At 49.0% G+C, this 21385-nt stretch overlaps 4 protein-coding genes across 9 annotated transcripts in view; 1 reads left to right on the forward strand and 3 right to left on the reverse strand.

Annotated features, from left to right (window-relative positions):
- LOC120901453 (cadherin-related tumor suppressor) overlaps nt 1-8239 on the reverse strand; it is a 53320-nt gene extending 45081 nt beyond the window's left edge. Inside the window, exon 1 of the mRNA XM_040309419.1 lies at nt 7355-8239. The gene's annotated coding sequence lies outside the window, so the exon portion shown is untranslated. The remainder of the gene's footprint in view (nt 1-7354) is intronic.
- A 406-nt stretch (nt 8240-8645) lies between these two features.
- On the reverse strand, nt 8646-16279 carry LOC120901829 (ral GTPase-activating protein subunit beta). 6 transcript variants are annotated; one of them, XM_040310134.1, is made up of 16 exons: nt 15969-16279; nt 15670-15889; nt 15357-15386; nt 14863-15261; nt 14534-14794; nt 14046-14462; nt 13720-13887; nt 13227-13334; nt 13006-13146; nt 12396-12933; nt 12112-12326; nt 11624-11785; nt 11186-11326; nt 10549-11106; nt 9003-10458; nt 8646-8932 (listed from the first exon to the last, which is right to left on the reverse strand). In XM_040310134.1, exons 1-16 carry the CDS (start codon nt 16158-16160, stop codon nt 8818-8820), a joined length of 5121 nt encoding a protein of 1706 aa, XP_040166068.1. In that variant the 5' UTR covers nt 16161-16279; the 3' UTR covers nt 8646-8817. The 6 variants fall into 6 exon arrangements, with proteins under 6 accessions (XP_040166068.1, XP_040166069.1, XP_040166071.1 ...); XM_040310135.1 differs by lacking the exon at nt 15357-15386; XM_040310137.1 differs by lacking the exon at nt 13720-13887.
- A 448-nt stretch (nt 16280-16727) lies between these two features.
- Nucleotides 16728-19595, reverse strand: LOC120902666 (cleft lip and palate transmembrane protein 1 homolog). Its single transcript, XM_040311624.1, has 3 exons — nt 19297-19595; nt 17574-19221; nt 16728-17490 (listed from the first exon to the last, which is right to left on the reverse strand). Exons 1-3 carry the CDS (start codon nt 19369-19371, stop codon nt 17207-17209), a joined length of 2007 nt encoding a protein of 668 aa, XP_040167558.1. The 5' UTR covers nt 19372-19595; the 3' UTR covers nt 16728-17206.
- Nucleotides 19596-19984: 389 nt separating this feature from the next.
- LOC120903792 (ubiquitin-60S ribosomal protein L40) lies at nt 19985-20957 on the forward strand. The gene is made up of 3 exons (XM_040313405.1): nt 19985-20118; nt 20351-20580; nt 20665-20957. Exons 2-3 carry the CDS (start codon nt 20355-20357, stop codon nt 20823-20825), a joined length of 387 nt encoding a protein of 128 aa, XP_040169339.1. The 5' UTR covers nt 19985-20118; nt 20351-20354; the 3' UTR covers nt 20826-20957.
- Nucleotides 20958-21385: the final 428 nt, after the last annotated feature.

Raw genomic sequence — 21385 nt, forward strand, 5'->3', positions numbered from 1 at the left:
GTTGAACAACGACGATGACGGCGGAGGCAGCGGTGGTGGCGATCGCGGTTGACCAGCATTTCTATATTAAGCGATACAGGTATTTACTTCATCATCATATTTTTAATATATAAATACTTTTTAACGCCGCTTTCCGCCGCCCAACCGAAGCCCGAAGGAATGTATGCGTGTATGTGTGCGTGTGTGTGGTTGTATGTGTGTGTGTGTGTGTGCGTCGGGAGAGGCAGGGGCCAGTGTTCGAGCTCCGGTGTAAAAAAAGCTTCGAAGAAGGAACAACACAAGCTGTTCGGACGAAACTCGATTTTATGATGCACATTATCTTCGCTTCCTCTTTCATTGGCTCTGCGCAGCGGCGTACATCTCGCTTGCGGCATTCTTTTCTGACTGGTGGTATGGCCAAAACGCGTCTCAGTGGCAGTGGCGCAAAAGAGCGAGCAGGCCCCTTTGGGTGTGTGCATGTGTGTGTGTGCAAGAAAAGGGCAGCACAAGCCGAAGATGGCGGACGCACACCGAAAGCTTCGGAAGAATGGCCACATATAACCTACACATTCTTGAAGGCGTGCGCGCGCGCTCACGCAGGTCAGTCGCAGGCAGAAAGATTTTCTCCTCTCGATACGAAGGAATTGTTTTCCCATTCTTTTTTATCTCGCTCACTCGTTCTCCTGGGCTTCCTACGATCGGCTTTTTTTTTGGTTTGTTTTACTCTTTCCTTCTGGCAAGCTTTCTTGCGATCGTTCCAATGCCCTGGCCAGTGGCAGTGGCTGCCTGCGCGTGTTCGGAATACACAGCGGGCACACCGATTCCTGGTTCCCCTTTTGGTGTTGGTGATAGGAACGCACGCACTCAACACACATACAACCTTACGGCCTCGGCTCGGTGGGTCGGATTGGGGGGGGGGAGCAGTGCTGGAGTGGAGTTTTTCACCTTATGCTTAATTATTCATGCCCCTCGCCAAGAAATCACCTGGTTTCGGTCTCCTCATAACCTGCGCCTGTGTACATGCCAGCACACACACACATTCATAGGCATACGATCCGATCCTCGACAAAGCCCTTCACGCCCGGGCGCAGCCGTCTCTTTCTGGCGCGCGCACAGCAAATACCTTCGGTCAAACGGATTCTCTGTTGCGCCACCATAAAACGTGATTCAGCATGGTGTCGATGATGCTGTGCTGTGTGCGCCTTTCGGGCTCTCCCCGGGATAGGCATGCCATGAGAAACCGCGCGCGCTCCGGCTTCTCACACATTCCATCCCGCGCTGCCACTCGAGCCTCTTGAGTTGCGCATTCTCTCTCTCTCTCATTCTGTTACACCTTTTTGCTGGGTGTTTCTCGTGCTCCTTGTCGCTTCAGACGCAGACAGCGCAGACGAATTTCGTTCTCCGCTCTTCGGGAGGCTTTACTATAAACGAGCACGTAATACAAACATTAGAAAAACACAGTTTTTCTTTCGCTCGCATTCACGAGCAGTGTTTGTGGTTCGGGGCGTGGTGTGTGGTGTGGTCGAGCGAAGCCAGCCAGCGATGTTGGCTACACCCGTTGTGGCGTTTTGTGCAGGCAGGCAGGTAGATCGGCCCGATGGCCTGAACGTTGCGTTTCCTTCACAGCTTCACACCGTGGCACAACCACACACACACAAACACACCAAACGACGCATACCAGCGCGAACCATTTCCCTCCGATCGCATCCAGCGGCACTGTCCGGTTGGCGCACCCCCCCATGGAGAGGAGGGTTGCTCGTTCCCGTTTGTCTAGAGTTTGGCCTCCAGCCGACATCGAGTGGTTTGGAGTATTTCTTACCCCCTTGTTTGCTGCTTGCTCTCTTTCAACTTCCAACCGCTCTGGGATAGTTCTGGGGTTGCTCCCCCCTACCCATGTTTTTCACCTCGCGAAGCTTGACACTAATCTCCGGGCCCCATACAATGGTATGTAATATGGCCGAACACACAATGCTTTCCCTACGCCGCTCGCCAGCATTACGTTGCCTTTTATTGCACACCCGCAGTATGCCGTTTGGTGGAGCATTTTGCATAGGTAATCGTAATCGTTGTCCTGTCCCTTTCACCCATTCTCTAGCTTTGGAACAGAACAACACATCTCCGACCAAAAGCCGAGCAGTGACTCATTTATGACTCAAAAAGGGGTTACCATTTTCTAATCAATGCAACCACATTCAGTTCTACAATCGCGCAAAACTGCACAGTGCGACGAACGCACGAACTTCACTCAACTATCAAGCGCGCGGGGGGTTCGTCGCCTATAAATCGCCACCATCGTTGAAGTCTTTCGTAGCTCCGCTTGTGCCCGGAGCGTCCCATCTGGATTATTATTTATTCTGCTTCTTTTCTGCTTGCGCACCTTGTGCAAAGGGGCGGGAAGAGGAAAACACTATCATCAGCGTGCACACACCCGCCGCAGGGGGGGTTGGAAAAACTGATCCGTGGCCCACGGTAATGTCGCGCGACGGCCAAGACGACGACGGCGATGTCATCCATAAAAGCACCTCCCCGGCACACATCCGATGATTATGCATCTATTGTAACGAAGCGGAATTTCTAGCATTACCATATTTGTCTATTCAATTACGTAAAGGTTCTCCCATTTCCTCTTATTATTTCTACCAATCCTTCGCTTTCCACCTCCTCCTTCTCAATGCACACACACAAGAACGGATTCTACGGAAAGGAGCACTCTTTCACATGCACAACGCTCCCATCTTTGCGCCAGCGCATGTACGTACGTATGTATGTATGCGCTTAATCTATTGTTTACCGCTTAGCTTCGGTGCTTTGCGCCTCGTCGGTGTGTGCGTATTTGCTTAAGCCCCTTGTTTGTTCTCGGTTTGCTTCAATTATTTTGAGCTGCCCGCGGAGGCCCCGGGTGTCTAGTTATGCGGCTGGGTGTAGCGCTCAGTTTTCCACGATTCGTTTACTTCCAATCCAGTTTCCAGTCCAGTGTTTGAAAAGCGGGATGCTCCCTGGTGTCCTTTTTTTCTTTCCTGCTTCGTTCAGCCCCTGTCCGGCTTAGTCCGAGTCCGAGATGCGCGCAGGAGACGTTGCTGGTTACATGTAGCGGCTTCAGATAAAAGATGGCTTTTGAACACCGGGGTCCAGCGTCTTGCAACCCCGGGAAGTCGCCATCAGGTTTAGGGTTGTCTGCTCTATGATCTCCTTTTCGTTGCATACTGTGTTTTTATTATGAGAGTTGCAACCATTTCCCGCTCCTCTTACTCATACTCGTTTCCTAGCAACCAGAGAGCAAATCTGCCTTTCTCGCACGTTCTATTGGCGATCAACAAGCTTCAAAAGCTTCACACAACAATAAGTAACTCAACCTTATGCAATATACTTGTTGTACGAATGATCACGTTGTCTGTTCTGTCTAAAAGAGCGCAACGCTCCAGCCTCAACTAATTCACAAGCGCTCGCACACATGCGCGAACCAATCCAATATATGACCGGGGGTCGTACAGATCAGTTTGTCGTTGCTCCGTCCGTCCGTCGTTATTGAGCATTCTTGCCCTGCACAGGAATCACAAATTAACCGTACAGCAAGCAACCGGGGCTGGTGGTGGACCACACTGTAACAGCCGTTCATTAGTGCGCCAGCGTGGCATGACTCAGGCCATTTTGCCATACCAACAACCTACCAAAGGCAGCTACAGCAACAACAAAAACACAAGAGACCATAATGGAGGTTTATCGTGAAATTACAATTTTAGAATAATTCAATGAATTGAACCAATCGATTGAAATTAGTTTCTGTTTTCCTCCACGACTTGGCGTTTTTGGCGTAAAACGCGCGTATCGTCTCATCCTCCTCTGTGGTTCCCATGTCGTTTGGTGGCATCTGACCAATTTCTCTAAACAATTTCTCAACATTCGTCCTAGCAGCAGTGGCAGTGTGCTCGCTGGGAAGTTTAGGCAACTCGCGAAAGTGGCGCGGTTTGGCCACGCCATGGTTCGTAGCTGTGCTCCGTAACGAATGCGAGTGTCATGGGCCAGCTGCAAGAATTGAGTGATTTTCGATCGATTGAACGATGGCCGACCGGATGGTAGGAAAACGCTACCTCCCCAGTGGTAGTGCGGAAGTGCCACCGTGTCTGATTCACTGCTCCATTCCATTTCATCAGGCTGCGATCACGCCGCAACAGGCCGCAGCAGCAGCAGCAGCAGCACCGATCACCACTCTCCTTTCTTCCTTTCTTTAACAAACGCGCTACTGGTTACTGGACGGCGAGGTAAAACATCAAATTCCTCGAATCCGGCATGATTGAACAGCAAAAAAACTCAACTTCTTCTCTCCTTTCGTTCTCTAATGCCGAAATTTGTGTGTGCTTTTTTGGCATTCAAACATAATTCTGTTTTGATCATCACTCCCGATGACGACGACGACGTGAGAGAGAGAGAAAGAGACGAGATCAATCGCCTAAACCAGACACTCACGCACACAGACATAGCTGGGACACAAAGCAAAATTCCTCATATTAGCTATTATGAAGCCCGGACACGTTTTTTTCCCTTTCCCGGGCCTGTTGTCCACCTAGCACGTAGGGAGTAAAGAGGCAAGAAATCGAAAACTAGCCTCGTAACGACTCGCTCAATGCGCAAGGGAGCGTTTTTGTGCAGACTGGCCGAGAGATGAGGCAAGATGAGGCACCAGAAAATGCGGTGGCTACCGAAAATTGCTGAATCAAAGCACATGTACTACAGCTATTGCTGGCCCCTTCACCCATCCGTACTGAATTCTTTCCTCAAGTCAAGTAGTTCTGAAGTTCTGAAGTGGAGACACAGAACGGCATCCACCGACCGGACAGAAAACCAGAAAAAGAAACCCAAATCGACTGCTGTGTGTGTGTGTGTGTGTGCTGTTTCGGTGATGAGTTCAACATTTGCGCCCAGAATTCGATTATACAATTATATATAATTTCACATAAATAAGTACTTCTGGGGGCTTTGGTCTGCTGGGTTTGGGCTGTTCAAAGATGTTAATTGGGATTAGGTTTCAAATCTTCATCATCATCATCATACGCACAACGAGCTGAACGAGCACTGAAAAGCTCGAGCCCACTGGCGGCAACAGAGAATTGGTCTGTGTATTGTGGAAATCGAAAATGACCATACAACCGAAAGGCGGCCGCACTGGGCGTCTGGGAAGGTGGCAGAGCTGGCTGGCTGGCTGCTTGCTCATTTAATGCTTCGTGATGATCGTTGGTGGCAGAACGCTACCGGACTGGCCAATTGATTGATTTATTAGAATAAGTCATCGGTAGTAATTTCTGTTTGCTTCCCAGCGCAGCCCCTTTTCCCCGCCGACTTCCTTTTCCTGCGCTAATCGGTATTGAGCTTTTTTTCTTCCTTCCTTTTTTTAGTTTGCTTTGAAATGGGTCCAATTTTTGGATGCTCTTCCGGCTGCGATAAAAGAAAACGCGTGTTCAACTTGCGTTAATTCAGCTGTGCTTGAATGAGGAGTGCATGGCTGTGCTGTGCTGCAGTGAACGATTTCGAGGGACGTTACAAGTCATGCCGCGCCGTTTCTCATGGTTCGCTCGACACGGCCGGTTTGAGAGAATCACTTTGAGATAAGATAAATTTGACAACAAACACTAAAGCTCTTTAGCTAACTCGGGGCAGGAGACAGGTAGAGGTCCCTCGGCTAGAGGGACAGGTTTCGCGTAGGACAAGAAGAAGACAAAAAAAAACGTCCTGGCCAGTTATAAAGGGCTTCATTGAAGAGGGTTCGGCACCGGTCAGCAAGGTGTGTGCGTGTGTCTACCTGCGCAAAGGAAAAAGGATGTGATTCTTTCCATGTGCATCGATGTTGTTTTGCTGCACACCGGAGTAGGAGGAGGAGGACGGTGAGAGAAAACCAGATAATTTAGCAAAAGTAAAAAGTCACCGAAAAAAACACCCTCAGACACACACACATGCTCACGCAATGCGATTCTGTCGGGCGGACTCCAAACCAAAGCCTCTCGCCTCTCTCTCTCTCTCTCTCTCTCTTCTTTCGTGTCTTACGAATTTTAATTGAAAGCAACAATTAAGCGAAAAACAAAATCCTCAAGCATAAAAGCAACAAACAAGCCCACAAGCAGCACAGCAGCGTTTGCCACCGTGTTGCCCGTTTTGCTTGCTACCGGTTATCGGTATTTAGTCGGGCTGTTCCGTGTCCACCTTCCTTGCGCCCTTTTGTGGGGGGCTCCTGTAATTGTTGCAGAAAGGGACACAGCAGCAGCAGCAGCAGCCCTTACACCACCACCATCACCGTGTACAGTCGGGGGGGTTTCGGGCGCGGCGAGAAAATGCCTACACTGGAAGGGAAACTGGTTCGAGATGGCTCGAAAAACGGGTCGTCGTCGTCGTCGTCGGGTTTGTCATAGCCTCCTCTCCTTTTCGATGTTGCCGAACGAAAGCGGACCAAAACCGTGCGATCGATATAGAAAAAAGCACACACACACACACGCGTGCCACCACACCACTACAATCCACGTCGTTTCTTTAGACAATTTTTAAAAATGATTCTTCTTATACACATGCACACACACACACACACACACACACACACACACACACACACACACCAGGATGTTACGCCAGGCCACGCCAGGAATATCGGCCACGTCCGCTCAGGAACCGAAAAAAAAAACAACAGGGAAACATTGCTCGGGCACTTAAGCTCGGGCGGAAGAGGAGACAGCGACGGTTCTGCGCAAGCGCGCATGGAGCGAAGCGCGTGAAATGGACGGGATAACAGTGGGGACGACGACGACAACGACGACGGCGAGCATGATCATCACGTTTTACATCTTTCTTCTCTCGGGCTTCTTCCGTCCGTCGCATGCATGCATGCTTGCCGCGCAGGAGGAGACACGATCGTAGGATGTCCGTGTTGCGTGTTCAAACATACGCCAGTACACACAAAAAGGATGCGCGATCGCCACATTCTTTGGGCCACTGCTGCCGCTGCCCCTCTCCCCGCGTTACCTTCTATGGCGCAGTGTGTTCTCTCTTTTACCCCCCTCGTTTGCTGCAGCAGAGCGCGCTCGACTTGAATATTTATCGAGTCTGCGCACTGCATTCGCGCGCACCGCCGCCGCCGCCGCGGCTTGCATTTGTTATTTTCATTTTTACTTCATTCATTTAATTCGTTCCACAGACACACACACACACTTCAGCAACTTATTAAACTTATCACTTTACTAACAAAGTCTTGCAAACCCTAAAATCATTTTCTTCCGAAAGCATCCATATAACTCTTTGTTACACACAGAATCAAATGTGGCTAAAATATGATCACAACCAGCGAACCAAACAAACAATTTCATTCTAGCTTTTGAGGCGGTGGGAAATAATTTACCTGTAAGGATTTTTTTGGCTTAGAAGAAGATTCTTTCCCGCACACACGCACTTGTTTCATGCACGTGCTGTACACTTGTGATTCGGTGCGCGGTTGCGCCTTTGTCTGCGTATCCCCGCTCTGGTGAGGAGACCGGTGGGGTAGGTAGCCCGCGCCGGCCGCTTCGACGATCCTTGTTTTGCCCCGTGAACGACGAAAATCGTGAAAATATTTTACCAAATTCCAGGGGATTGTAATTCTCTCTCTTCGTCACTTGCTTTATTGCCCCTTTTTTTGGGCTTCCCCTTTCTTTCTCTCGCTGCCCACACTCTGCTCGCGCACACACTTGCACACACACTCCAATTTGCTCATACACATACAGCAGCGCAACGGCCAGGGAACACTACGGGTGTGGTGTTGTACCAGAGCCACCTTCGATGCACTGGGTGCTGTGTGCTTGTTTTGGCCCGGAATTTACGTACAATCTTCTTGCCGCACCCTAGCGCACAAACTGCAACAACCGGAAGCGCCAGCAGCACTTGTAACCCCCCCACAGAACCGAGTTTCAATCACTCACTCACTCTATTGGGCAGTGTTAGAAGAATCACACCGACACACTTCACGCAACATCATGTTTGAACGCCTTCCCAGGGGCTCACAGCCTGCTCTTCTATCGCGAGCACTTTTATTCTGCGTCAAATACACTCTCTTCTCTCATCGAACGCAATTACACTGCTAAAAAGCGCACGTTTTTTGTATGGGGCTCTTGGTTTAATCAAATTGAGCTTTTGTCAACGCCAAGACACGCTGCTTTTTTTTGCTTTGCTGCTTGCCTCTCAGTCACTAAAGGTTGCTCAACATTGCCCGCAAAAAAATCGTGCGCCCTCCTGCTCAAACGACCGTTGTGTTGCGCGAACGAGTTGGTACTGGTGGTGAGATGCGCTGCCCGATCGTACGAACCCGGAGGGATCTCGCGAGTTGCTACGCGACCACACTCACACATGCCTAATGAAAACAAAGTTTACCATGGTGCCCCCCTGTCGTTTGCCGTGGCCGTTTGGAAGCGGGGGGAGATTTAGCATTTCGAAAATGATGTGAGGTATAAGCTAGAGAATGTCTAAACTAATGAGCATAAATGTAAAAAAGTGCTTTTTGTTTGTAATTAAGTAATGATATTCTTCGGATGTGTAACGCACTTACAACGACAGCGAACCCTGCCTTTTTACTTCTCTGAGCACACACACACCACTCCATTGATTGGACCTGCTTTCATAGTGGAATTGGAAAACATAAAAAATGGCAAAAAAATCAGTTAAAGATCGATAAGTTAAATAATAACGTTTATTTGAACATTTTAGATTCAAATAACAGTGGTGTCAATATTAGTATAACTAAGTCTGGAACGGAACGCGATTTGTAGTTTGATTATTTTAATGCAAAGGTGTTAATACTTTTTGTTTGCGGGTGCAATCGGTGCTTTTTTCTTATATGGACGATTTAAATAAGTCAGCCAGCATCTCCGGCTCGGTCAGATCTTTCTTATATCTTTGCATCATTTCCTGGATCTTGATGCGGCGTCGAACGTGTGGCGGTTGATAGCTGAAGAAAAGAAAAGAAAAGAAGGATATTATTGAAGCACGAGTGAGGTTTATGTGATCGAAGAACTTACGAGTCGTTATCCAAACGCTTTCGTTTCGCCATGTTACACGCGGTTTGGCGAATCAGTGATCCGATCACGCGCTTGCTCACTACCATTCCGTCTATTAGAGGGATGGCAAAGTTCATCCGGCCCACCGGTCCTTGCAGCTTCACACGCAACAGGCTCGAGGAAAGTGCGTGCAGATAGATGATGAAACATTCACTCGATGGAATCGACGCCACAGTCCCGTGCTGGGTGGAATAACCGGCTCGGGTGTAGGGCAGCAGTCCATCGATCGGGAACGTTAGATGATCCTCGTAGCTTTCCAGCCAAACGAGCAAAATCTTGGCCGAAGGTGCCGTGTACAGCGTGCTCGGTTTGGTTGCCCCCGTTCTGCGGCGCACCGGTGGAATCGGATCGGCCGATTTGCTCATCGAACCGTAGCGGGCCGATTCACTGTCCAGCGAGTACTGGCGTGGCTGGTTGGTCGAAACAGAGGACGAGCGGGGCTGTATTTCGCTTACGCTACGCTCGTACGTCGTCGAGGAACAACCGCTTCCGTCGCCTGCGCCTGTATCTTCGCCGGTCGTTAGGTCCACCTTGTTGTTACGATTCGGCACCACGATTGCCATCTCGGAGGAAACATCGGCCCAGTAGAGCACCGTCTTTTCCCCATTCAGATTCCACTCTTCCGGCGAGCCGGTCTTTTGCTCGCCTTGCTGCGCACAGGGTTTATTGTCTCGCGGAATCTTCCAACTGGTGCCGATGAAACCGGTCCAGCCCGCGTGCTCTTGCACCGCCACTGGCCAGCCGATCGTGTACAGCATCCTCCAAAAATGCGGCTCAATCGAGGAGAGATTCTCCGGATCCATGTTGCCGATGATTTCCGCCTCCGTGCTTTGACCGGCCTTCACGTAGAACACGTGTATCGTGTCACAGGACCGGGGAGACATTTTATCCAACATTCTCAAATCCTGACAAAACTCTGGCTTGGATGTGTCCAGCGTCGTTAGCAGCGGTGCACTGCCGTCCAATTTTTGACCACTAGCGTTGTTCTGGCCGATGGTAAGGAATCCAAAATGGGACAGAAACAGTCTCGCCGCTTGAAACTCGTGGCAGACGCTCGGTGGTGATGCTTCCTGTGCATGCCCCAGCCCATCGACGGAACACTCCGTTTCGGCCCAGGATAACTTTTCGTAGCCCACCTGTTGCTCCACTAGCCGGGCCAGTTGTTTGGTGGACTGGTTGCCAATCTTTTGCTCCGCTGAATCCAATGTCGGAATGGAATAATCTACCACACACGGTGGTATACGGTCAACAGAGTCGGGAAAGTATTTGTACTCCATTTCCTGGCGCATCATAATGTCGTTCATGGGCACCGGTCTGCCCGGGTTGGGCGCATGGTACTTTGTGCCCGATTTGCTTCTGGACAGATGACGCAATTGCATCGTCCAGGCGTGACGTCCGAATGGACCGCGAATGAGAACTGCAAGAAAAGCCGCAAAGATTCCAATCGTTAGCTCAAAGTAGCTCAAAAGTAGCTCAAAGTGGCAGTGTACCACACCACAGCACTTACTTGTAACCGTTGGCTGAGGATCCTGATCGTTACCGAGCGGTTCCTCGAACAACGCGAGCACGGTCGAATTTTCCGTCACAAAATATTTAAACTTTTTGATCGCCTGCTCTTGGGGCAACTCTCCCACATACTCTCCCGATGTGTTGGAATGTTTGGCCAGCACTACCTCGTCCAACAACGACGACAGCGACTGCTTGCCACACTCGTTCGGGAAGTAATCAATTTGCTCCAGTATCATCGTCAGCATGTTTTCGGCCGCATCGCGCACACGCATACTGGCCGGCTTGAGCTCCTTTTCGTCCTTGTACTTGACCGGTTCGCCCGGTTTTCCGACACTTTTCGAGCCCGATATGCCAAGCTCCACGACTTCCAGCACGATCGTAAGACACTCCTTGTCCTGCAGCAGGTACGGATGGTTCATCAGCCAGGCGGAGGTGCACTGGAACGCTGCCACGATCGTGCTGTGAAGGTCCTTAATGTGCGCCGGCGGAGGTCTCGAGCATTGGTAGCAGATGTAATCGCAGATCCACTTTACAGCTCGTTTGCATTCCAGAACATCTGAGGAATTAGTTGGAATTAGTTAGCTAGTTAGTGTAAAGCGCTAGTAGATTTGGGTATGGTGTTGCAATAAACGTACCAGAGTCTTTTACACGCATGCCTGCCAAGCCCGTAAGCAGCTCCAGCGCTGCCAGCGATACGTTTAGATCCGTTTTCCATGACGAAATCAGTCGATGACACACTAAGTAGGTCGCTCGCACAAACAACGCATGGGCGCTATCTGCGAGGGAAAGTGGAAAGGTATTATGATGCAAGTATTTGTGGCCAGTTTGGTAATCTACTTCGAGAGGTTAATGCGGGACACTCTATATAGGATTCTCACTAGCTACGGTTGTGTGCTGAGTCGCAACAAGTGCACTTTGAATAGGTGATCGATAGCAGCAAAGGTGTTACGAATACGAAAAGTTGAAAACAAAAGATAACAGATTGTTTGGATATTGTAGTATACCATAGCAAGAGGGGTGTATTGAGGGAACGGGAAAGGGAGAACAAGCAAAAGAAAAAACTAACTAATTACCATAAATTGCAGATGAACTCAATTCTAACTCATGAATAATGTCGGATGAGAAATCATCAAAAGCCGGCAAACTAGAAGGTTCATTGCTAAGTGTTGCGGTACTGTGTCCACCGATGCTGGAATTGGCGCTGTTCATGGAGTAGGCACTCTTCTCGGAGCAGGCTAGCGGTGAGGGGCGTGGTGGTAAAGGTGCGGTGAATGATGCGATAAAATGGTGCGATGACAAATGTTTCGTTCGTTCGTTCGTTCGTTCGTTAGGTTGATCGTTCGCAAAAGGATATGTTTTTTGCGAAAAGCAATGATTTATCAGATCAGAAGTTGAGAGTTCAGTCAAACGAAACATTGAAATCAGTATAAAAAAAAGAAAATACAAGAATTATATATAATCAAAGCGGCAAATGCTGCGGTGAAATTCGTCGAGCGGTGATATGAAAGAAGAGAAACAACACAGTCAATAGGGTTCGGAAATCGTCCCACGGAACGCTTACCCGAGCTGAGCAGATTGGAGGTTTCGGCAGTCGGATGCAGTGAATGTAGCGCTTCCGCGGAACCATTCTCCGTCTCCTCAAACGTTACCGAGTCCTGGACGCACAGATGCAATCCACCGAGCAGCATGTGCGTGTTTTGAGGGTCCGTTTCCACTTGCAACGCATTCATGAGTATGTTGATAAGGCGTGGTTTGAGATGAAGGAAGGTAATGCTTCTACAAAAGGAGTTATACATCAAATATAATTGTTTCGCTCCACCAGATCGATCACCGAACTGAACTCACCGATCGTTCGGTCCACCCATAATGTCGCGTATTGGGAGCGTCTGGAAGTGTAGCGGAAGGGCCAGCATGGAGAGCAGTATGTTGATCGCCGCCCGTCGCAGCTCGGTTTTGTTAATGAGCACGTTTTGCGACCGCATGCGCAGGTCCTTCTCGGGCAAAATCAGCTCCAGCGCGCTAATGAACGAAGGCAACAGCACCTGTATGCCTTCCAGATCGATGCGAAACAGGTCGGAAGAGTTGTACAATATGCTGGCGAGCGTTTCCATACACTCCCGGCTATCGTTCGTCTTGAGCCCCTGGTGCAGTGCCATATAGAAGCGGGCCAGGTATACGGGCAGAATTTCTTCGCCCGTTTTCTTCGCACAGAATATGCGGCACAGTGCGCCCAGGGCTTCCGCCTTGCCCGACTCATACTTGTCGATCGTAAGCCCGGGCGAAACGTCATTCACCTCGGACAGGGAAGGTGGCTGCGATAAACTGCCCTTGCGATTGTCCATGATCATGGACGAAGGGCGCCGTTTCGCTTCGGCCGCTCGCTCTAAAAATGGTTCAAAATGGCATGAGCCTGGGAATGTTTGGCGATTTTAAGGTAACAGCGAACAACTCTTACTTTTGGTGTTTTGCATCCACGTGTCACCGCCGATGTGCGCTGCATCGAACAGCCATTCGCCGAAGAGATGCAAGATGCTGTTACATCTGGGACGGTTTGCCGCTAAAGGATATCGGTTTTCCTGGCATAACGACAGCATCGCTGATGGAGAGAACGAAAAAAGCGGACGCGATTGTTGAGTCTGATCCAGGGCCAGTCCGGCCCAGGGCAGCGTAACTTACACGAAAATCCCGTCGAAGGTAGAGATGCCGATTGTGGTACATTGTTCGGATGGCTAGATGACGTACTGCGGCTGCTAGTAAGTCCGCTAAACGATCCTTTCGTAAATCCTGTCAAACACATGGATCGAAAGGGGTAACATTAGTCGTTTGCGAATGATTTGCCATAGCATTGGAATGAAAAATGTGTGTTTCGAGACATTGAACAGTGCGATGAAACCGGTTACGCGAAAAATCGCTACTCTACAATGAGCATATGTTCGAACATGGAGCATAACGGCTATATGGCTGGTTAAACATGGTGCGCTACAGCAAATTATGATTGTACAACGAACGCTATCGAAATTGGGAATCGGAAAAATCGGTGAAAAATGAATAAATATTAGGAACTTTTGAACTCATAGCGTACAGAGCAGCCTAGAGATTAAACGACTACACAAACACAAGACACACACACATTCCGGGACGAAAACAAGCAAAACGAAATTCCACGCACCCTTCGCCTGCGCCATCGATATGACCGCATGTGCTGATGGTAGCGATGGGGCCACACTGAAGCTCTTCGCCAGCCGGCGCTGCAGCGGGGGAGTTGGAGAATTGGGCCCGCCGTTTGTGTCGGCGATCAGTAATGCCGCCTTGCTATTGCAAAATCCCAAACTTTCGGCTATTATTTTGCGCGATTGTGTGTGCATGTGTGTGTTTGGCAAGAATGCGTCGGATGATGAGCGTAGTTTGGCAGTTGGTAAGAATGAGTTAAATTTAGTTAGTACACACAGCCAACAGTTAACGAACGTGGTGAGGGCTTGTTTTGTTTTTGCTGACCTGCGGTTGATGTATCGTACGAAAAACCAAATCCCACATTGCCACCATTCGCAGCTCCGGCGCTTCCAGCACTCGAACTACTACTACTACAACCTATAATACTAACATTGTTTATGCAACCGCTACCTCCACCGCTAGAGACTACACCCGGTGCCGATCCCGTCGGACCCGTGCCAGCGGCGGCGTTGCTACCTACTACGCCCAGTGCGGCTCCGAGACCAAGTCCCCCGAGCCCTCCACTGGCACGCAGTACGCTCGATTTGATCTCGCCTCCGGAGTGTCTAAAGCTAATGACGGATCCACTACTCGAATGCATTCCACCACCAACACCACCACCACCGTTTGCATTGTTTGTGAATGTAAGCTGACTGATGCTCTCGAGGAGATTGCTCTCGTCCATTCTATACTGCGCTATGCCTTATGAAAATGGACAGAATTGTCACGTGAAACAATCAAAAGTAGGATCGGAACACTTGAACAGAACCTACCAAGGAAAGCGTCAACCAGTCCGGCAATTCCCTTCATGGTTTTGAGGAAAATTTGCGGCAAACTCAGCAAACAGGGATGATGCTGCGGTTCGATACCGTCCGCGTTCAGTAGCACCGCCTGGATAAATTGTGGTGTGCGGCTGATCACCTGCGGACAGCACAGATCCGTTGGCGCACCGAGGATCTTCAGGAAGCGTATCCAAGCTTGGGCAATACCATCGTTGGTCATACCGTCCGGTACAAGGTGAGCGTCTTCATCGGCTACAACGAAAACAAGGAGGGTTAGCAGGTCAGGTGGTGGTAGAACAGCCCTTTAAGGCATGACTTACCGATTTTCATTTCCGGAAAAGCTGGCCCGTACGTAAACTCGAGCAGTTTCGCCGTTAGCACCAGATTCACTCGATTCCACTGCTCCACCAGCGCGATGCGGTGACGCCAGGCGGCGCATGATTCCTGAAACGTTTTCCACAACGATGGCGATGGGAAGCATCTGCTGCACGCCAGCAGCCACACCTCGAACAGCACGCTCAGCACACGCTCGCAAAGCTGATCGCCTACGTCGTCCTTCACGATCGGTGGTGCGAGCAGAATCTCGTTGATGGCCAGCAGGAACAGCAGCAATGCTTCCCACGTTTCTACCGTCAGAATTTGCGAGTTTTGTGCCGTGTCTTGTAGCGTGCGTAGTACACGATGGCAAAGCACCGCCTGTCGATTGATCGTATCCGTACCTGCAAAAGGGTAGCGCAAAGGGGGTCGGTTAGTAAAGCAAATTCCGCCCGGGGAAGCAGGCAGCAAAAGAATAACAAAGTAGAAAAGCGGTCACCTAGTTCCTCTTCGTAAATGAAAGGCCAGACTTGAAACGAAGAAAGATTGGAAAATCAGTGCATGGAGTTAGTTAGTGCCAATTTGAGTGCGGATAGATAGGGCTACAGGAATCACACGTGTGCACACACATTAGACAAACTATGTATAAAAAATGGTTAAATCGGTGCAAACTATACACCGTTGCATACACACGCACACGTACACACACACAATGAAACACGTGTGAGAATGCATGCATTGTTGTTGTTGTTGTTGTTGGTGCATTCCAACACTGGCCCCCAAGTGGGGCCACACACTCTTTCAATCCGTACCTTCTCCCGGGCGGGGCACAAAGAGATTGTACAAATGTTTGATTATTTTCCGAACGTAAGTGTTCGGATCGTCGATTATTGGCCGGGGCACACTGAGCTTGGTCTGGGGCAGCACGGCACTGATCCATTCGCAGTAGATGTTCACACCGTCCTTAATGATGTCGTGCTCCGACAGCGGCAGCGACAACCCATGACAAATTACATCCATGCACCATTGCACCTGTGTGAAATAGAATGTGGGGTGAGTGGTGAGTGAAGAAACCCCCTTCTACTCTTTAATGCTCTAGCGAGATACGCACCTCCTGGTCGGTGTGAAGATTGCTCGGTTCTGCATTGTTGGTGATGCCCAAGGTGCTGGCTAGCTGCTTGATCACAACAGCTGCTACATCACGGCCCCCGACCGTGCTGAACTTGCCGAGCACGCTCTGCGTCTGGGCGTTGTTGATGTTTTCCGCAATTACCGGATAGAGTGAGGCCCACTCGGAATACATTATAACTCAATTAAATTGCCATTTACCACGGGATCCGTAATCGGGCAAAGGTGCGAAACACAACAACACAAACTGAGATTTGCTTTCGTCAGCGAAAGATGTTGCTTTGTTTTGACAGGCAGTTGGCATATATATGCAGGGATCGTCAACGCGCGGTGAAAGCGGACGTGCGATATTATTGCGATGTTTTTTAGGAGCTTTTTTAAATGGGTTCGATGTTTTACCTCTGTGGAATTGCACGTGGGGGTTGTTGTGAATAAAACGTGATTTATATTTTGGGGGGATGGACCGGTTGTTACATTGAATTATCTTAACCTATTTTTGTCATAAATAGTTTAAAAGGTTAAAAAACATATAAATATAATGTGAAACATTAAAATGAACGCAGATCATACAAAAGATTAAGCCCTGGATGGGTAACGAAACACGTGTTTCGAAATCTAAACAAGCACTATGAAAGATAATAGGATTACGCTTATCAACATGATGTACACAGGCCTGTTGAGGTGATAGATAGCAAGAGTGTGTCATCATGAATCCATTCAGCTCAAAACACGGCGACAGCCATTCCAGTTATCCCTTTGTTCGGTGTTGAAACTCACACTTTCATCAGTTATCATACTACACTAACATGTACTTGCATCATGTAAAACATACCACAGCTCATTTCGTTTTTTTCTTCCGTCCGGCACCACTATTACTGCTAAACGTAGTCTTTTTGAGAAACGAATGAACCTAGTAAAGCTTTCATATTATTGGTTACAGCTGGATCGGGTGTGATCATCAGTGGGGTGGTCGTTATACTGCTGCTACTACACTGCTTGCTAACAACTAGGACAAAATTAAATATACTTTACGTAGAAAAACAAACTCACTAGCATAATAAACGCAATACAAGATACAATTACGGGGCCACCGGTTGCCTGCGCGCGCGCACACACACACACACCCAAGTGGGGCTTTTCGGGCTTTTCGCTCCAAGCAAAGGGCGCAAAGCAGCTTTCTAGTTATGTGAGTAACTAATGGTGTGTTTGCATATTGCGTTACTAGTCGTCCTTCTTATCCGTGTCCGTCTTATTGGCTCCCTTGCGCTTGGGGGAAGACTTTTTGTTCTTCCTTTTCTTTGCATTGGGCGAGGCAGGTTGACTACCAGCAGCTTCTTCCGGCTGTTCGTCGCCACTGCTGGCGATCGGCTCCGGCAAAGCGGTCGCTGGTGTCGTTCCTTCATCCTTCGACTGCAACATTTCTGCCGAGAATCCAAACTCATTCACACGCTTCGAATCAACCTTATAGATCCAGCGTTGGTAAAGGAAGATGAAAAACACGATATCTACCAAGAGAGATAAGGGATTACGTTTTAACGATAAATTGGAATGATGGAAGGTTTGTTTCGCATTTGCCACGTCTACTTACCGTCACGGAAGCAGCCGATTCGGTACATCATCGGCATTTTGATGACGAACGCAAAGATGTCATCGATGAAGGTGTTGAGGAATTTGTAGGTCAACATTCGCCACGGCAGATGTGCGACCGACTTTAGCTTGTAGTTGATGAACAGCTGCGGGGTCATCATGATGAAGCCAAACGTGAGCAGGTATCCGTACAGCATGTTTAGCACAAACGAATACCATCCCTTATGCTCCTGATACAGGACGCTGTACACGCTGTACGCCACCAGCAGCGGGAAACACACCCATCCGAGATACTTAAATGCCAGATTATCGTAATGCCTCGTGCTCGACTCAACGTACGATCCCTTGTCGGTGAAGGTGATGCGCGGGAGAAATCCGAGCACCCGGTTCTCCTTGGTCACGTTTATATTGACCACCTTCTGGATTTTCCACACCTCAATGCCGAGTCCCATGAAGCAGCTGATCTTAATCATAAAGTTGGTCTCATTGTCCAGCACGTACAGCAGCACGATCAGCGATTGGAAGACGCCGAAGAACACCGAGCGAACGGAAAGGCCCTCCAGCGACTTGCGGTTGTTCCAGAACTGGATGTCGTTCTTAAATGCCAGCAGCTCGAACACACTGTGCAGAAGCGTCACCACGATCGTGACGCCCAGCAGGTACGGGTTCGTGTCGAGCAGCGCTTCCTTCAGCGAGTCCTGGTCCTCGTCCGTCTCGGAACCGCCCGACAGCGCTTCCGTGAACATGTTGTTGGCCCATTTGTTGCGCATCGCTTGAGCGGCGTACAGCTGCCACTTGAAGAGCGATAGCGGCTGATAGGACAGGTTCAGGTCCAGCACCGGTGTGGTGCGATTAATCGGCTGATAGTCCCGCATCATGTTCCAGTAGTCGTTGTAGAACACGATCGGCAGGTAGGTCTGTCCGCCGGGAAGAAATTTGATGTACTCATCCAGGGGCGGCGGCACCGTACCCTTCACCCAGTTCGTTTGATCCGTCACCAGGTTGATGGTCAGGTTCGGATGCCAGTGGGCCAGGATCTTATCGTCCACCAGTGCATCTTCTAGCTCTTTTTCGAACTTTTCCTTCTCGCCCGCCAGCAAGTTGTGCGTTTTGGTGCGCTTTATCCGCTTGTATTTGCTCAGCATTGCTCTCGCGTGGCCCATGTTTTTGCCGGCAAAATCTTCCCCGGCTGCCGGATTTGGGCTGAGGCCCGTCTTCGTCACGTAGGTATGCAGGTATATCGATCCATTGTTCATCAGCTGCTCGGAAGCTTTGATTTGAGTATTGAGCGTAAATATGCCGTCACCATCGCGGCCTCCGTACCAATCGCCGTAAATTAGCCCTTCCTGTAGCCAAACTAAGCTACTTGGATTGTTAAAGTCCACGTCGTACTGATCTTCGGAGATGTACACGTGCAAATCGAAAACGGTGCCATTCTCGAACAGATTCCAGGCGTTTATCTTCGACTTGCCCGCGGCGGCCTGCTGGTTCACCCCGGCATCTGGGGCGGGACGGCGGAAGAATGATGATATGAAATAAATAATCAATGCACGAATGATCAGCGACTTGGTGATGGCGAAGAACGATTCAGCGCGCGACGGTTGCTGCTGCTGCAGCTGTGCTCCGGGCTGTCCTTGAACGGCGACACCCTGATGTAGGGAGAAAGGGGGGAGGAGCGAAATTTTCATCCAATATTCTTGAGCTTAATAATTACACCAACTTACATCAGCATCGGCCTGGTCGGTAGGTGCGAGAGGCTCGCTTTCTGCCGTAGAGTTGCCATTATCGTCGTTCGGCATTCTATGTGGTTGTTTCACTTATCACTTTACTAGTCTTTAATTAGTTGCAAGAAAACGATTCACTGTGACAACAGTTCGCTCATTACGCGGCCAATGGTTCTGGCCACTTGTTGTCGAGCACGAGTCTCGGAAGAAAATCACGGGCAAACTATCGGAGCCAGCTTCCGATATAAAAATATAAAAAAGCCCTTAATTGAAGTTCGCTCGTGACCCGCTAGGGAAAAAAATAGCACAACTGTCATGTTGACATTGTAGTGACGTGGTGATATGCTGGAGAAGGAGAAGGTTGCCTCATGTTCGTTATCCGACGCACACCATATTTCATAGAAATGTATGAAAATTATCCAGGAGAATTGCTTCCAACTAACCAGCACATTTTTAAGGAGAGAGAGCAAGCATATCGGTTATTTTATTTGAGTCGCATCAGAAGTTCACAGAGTTTTTATTTGAGGACTCCTTTTGTGCAGAAATTTACTATTGTAATTTTCTGCTGAATTATATTTTTTGTTATCAATTCACCATTAGTGGAATCGTTTTTTTAATAATCCATAAAAAATATTAAATCAATGATTAAAACTTAATTTATATTTCGGAAGCATAGTTAATTGTCAAACTCGTTTTTGCGTTGGCACGTACAGTGTCAATAGTTGTTCATGATCTGACCTGGTGTTTTGGTGTTTGTCGTTGTCAAAACTTCCTGTCGTTTTTCTTTTCCTGTCAAAGTGTACCAGCGAACAGACACGTTGGGTGAGTTTGCGTCGATTTTAGCGTAATTCAATGGAATAAATGATTTTAAAGTTGCTTGCACTTGTCTCGAATTGTGCTAAACGTGAAATTACATCGTGATAGTGGTTTTTGTGATTTACATACGCCCCATATCCGTTGTATTTCGTGCGACAGCGAGGCACAAGCACTGGTGTGAACATAACCTCGAATGTCAAACTAAAGTTGTTCGTTCTCCTCCTCTTGTGGTTTACAGAAACATGCAGATTTTCGTGAAAACACTCACCGGCAAGACCATCACACTTGAGGTCGAGCCTTCGGACACGATCGAGAATGTGAAGGCAAAGATCCAGGACAAGGAAGGCATTCCCCCAGATCAGCAGCGTCTGATCTTCGCCGGCAAGCAGCTGGAGGATGGTCGCACTCTCTCCGACTACAACATTCAGAAGGAATCGACCCTTCATCTGGTGCTGCGACTCCGTGGTGGTAAGTATTTGCACACGAGATTGCTGCTGGGCACGGAAATGGCACGCTCTAAACTGCTAAACTGCTGTTTCTCTTCTCGTTCAGGTATCATTGAGCCGTCTCTGCGTATCTTGGCTCAAAAGTACAACTGCGACAAGATGATTTGCCGCAAGTGCTACGCACGCCTGCACCCGAGAGCGACCAACTGTCGCAAGAAGAAGTGTGGCCACACCAACAACCTGCGCCCGAAGAAGAAGCTGAAGTAGACGGTTACATTCATTCAACGCGATTGTGCTGGTTTCCTTCATTACTCTAGCGGAGTGAAGCGTTGTGGAACTATGTACATGTTTGGACCATCAGTGGAAAGGAATAAAAACACCGAGAGGTTCAAAACGTAACGTCGTGTAATGATGATGATGTTGTGTTCTGTGCGGTAGATTTACCGGACCGCTGGATGGCAGAAATGTGCTCCAAGATCATCTGTAACATATGCCCAACGATATATGATGACAATGTGTAGAACCATTTATCACTCTTTACGGTCGAATTGGAAGCAGGAGAGCTATTGTTCTGACAGGTGGCTCTTTTTGCAGTAAAGAATGCACCACTCGTCCCAGGCATACAACCACCCGATTGGGTCCGCACCAGCTGCGGTAGGGATTAGGCTATATTGACGAAAAACAACAAAAGGCATCGAGCGTTACGGGTCCTATATCTTGCACGGCACCAAAACCGGTTCAGCGCCCCGTTTGAGTGGCCGCATAACATCAAGTGAGTGCTTCAAGAAACGAGTTATCATTCTGTTCTGGGTAAATCGGATGCTGCG

The sequence above is a fragment of the Anopheles arabiensis genome, chromosome 3 (genome assembly GCF_016920715.1).
Source record: "Anopheles arabiensis isolate DONGOLA chromosome 3, AaraD3, whole genome shotgun sequence".
In the NCBI taxonomy this organism is placed as follows: domain Eukaryota; kingdom Metazoa; phylum Arthropoda; class Insecta; order Diptera; family Culicidae; genus Anopheles; species Anopheles arabiensis.

Bases quoted from the DNA above. Each gene is read 5' to 3' on its own strand.
- LOC120901829 (XM_040310134.1), bottom strand. From the start codon at position 16,160: ATGTATTCCGAGTGGGCCTCACTCTATCCGGTAATTGCGGAAAACATC. The intron at 14,795-14,862 runs GTAAGTCATGCC...TTTTCGTTGTAG, and splicing joins TTTTCCGGAAATGAAAATCG to CCGATGAAGACGCTCACCTT. The intron at 11,107-11,185 runs GTACGTTTATTG...CTAATTCCTCAG, and splicing joins CATGCGTGTAAAAGACTCTG to ATGTTCTGGAATGCAAACGA.
- LOC120902666 (XM_040311624.1), bottom strand. From the start codon at position 19,371: ATGCCGAACGACGATAATGGCAACTCTACGGCAGAAAGCGAGCCTCTC. The intron at 19,222-19,296 runs GTAAGTTGGTGT...TCCCTACATCAG, and splicing joins CCGACCAGGCCGATGCTGAT to GGTGTCGCCGTTCAAGGACA. The intron at 17,491-17,573 runs GTAAGTAGACGT...CTCTCTTGGTAG, and splicing joins AATCGGCTGCTTCCGTGACG to ATATCGTGTTTTTCATCTTC.
- LOC120903792 (XM_040313405.1), top strand. From the start codon at position 20,355: ATGCAGATTTTCGTGAAAACACTCACCGGCAAGACCATCACACTTGAG. The intron at 20,581-20,664 runs GTAAGTATTTGC...CTTCTCGTTCAG, and splicing joins GGTGCTGCGACTCCGTGGTG to GTATCATTGAGCCGTCTCTG.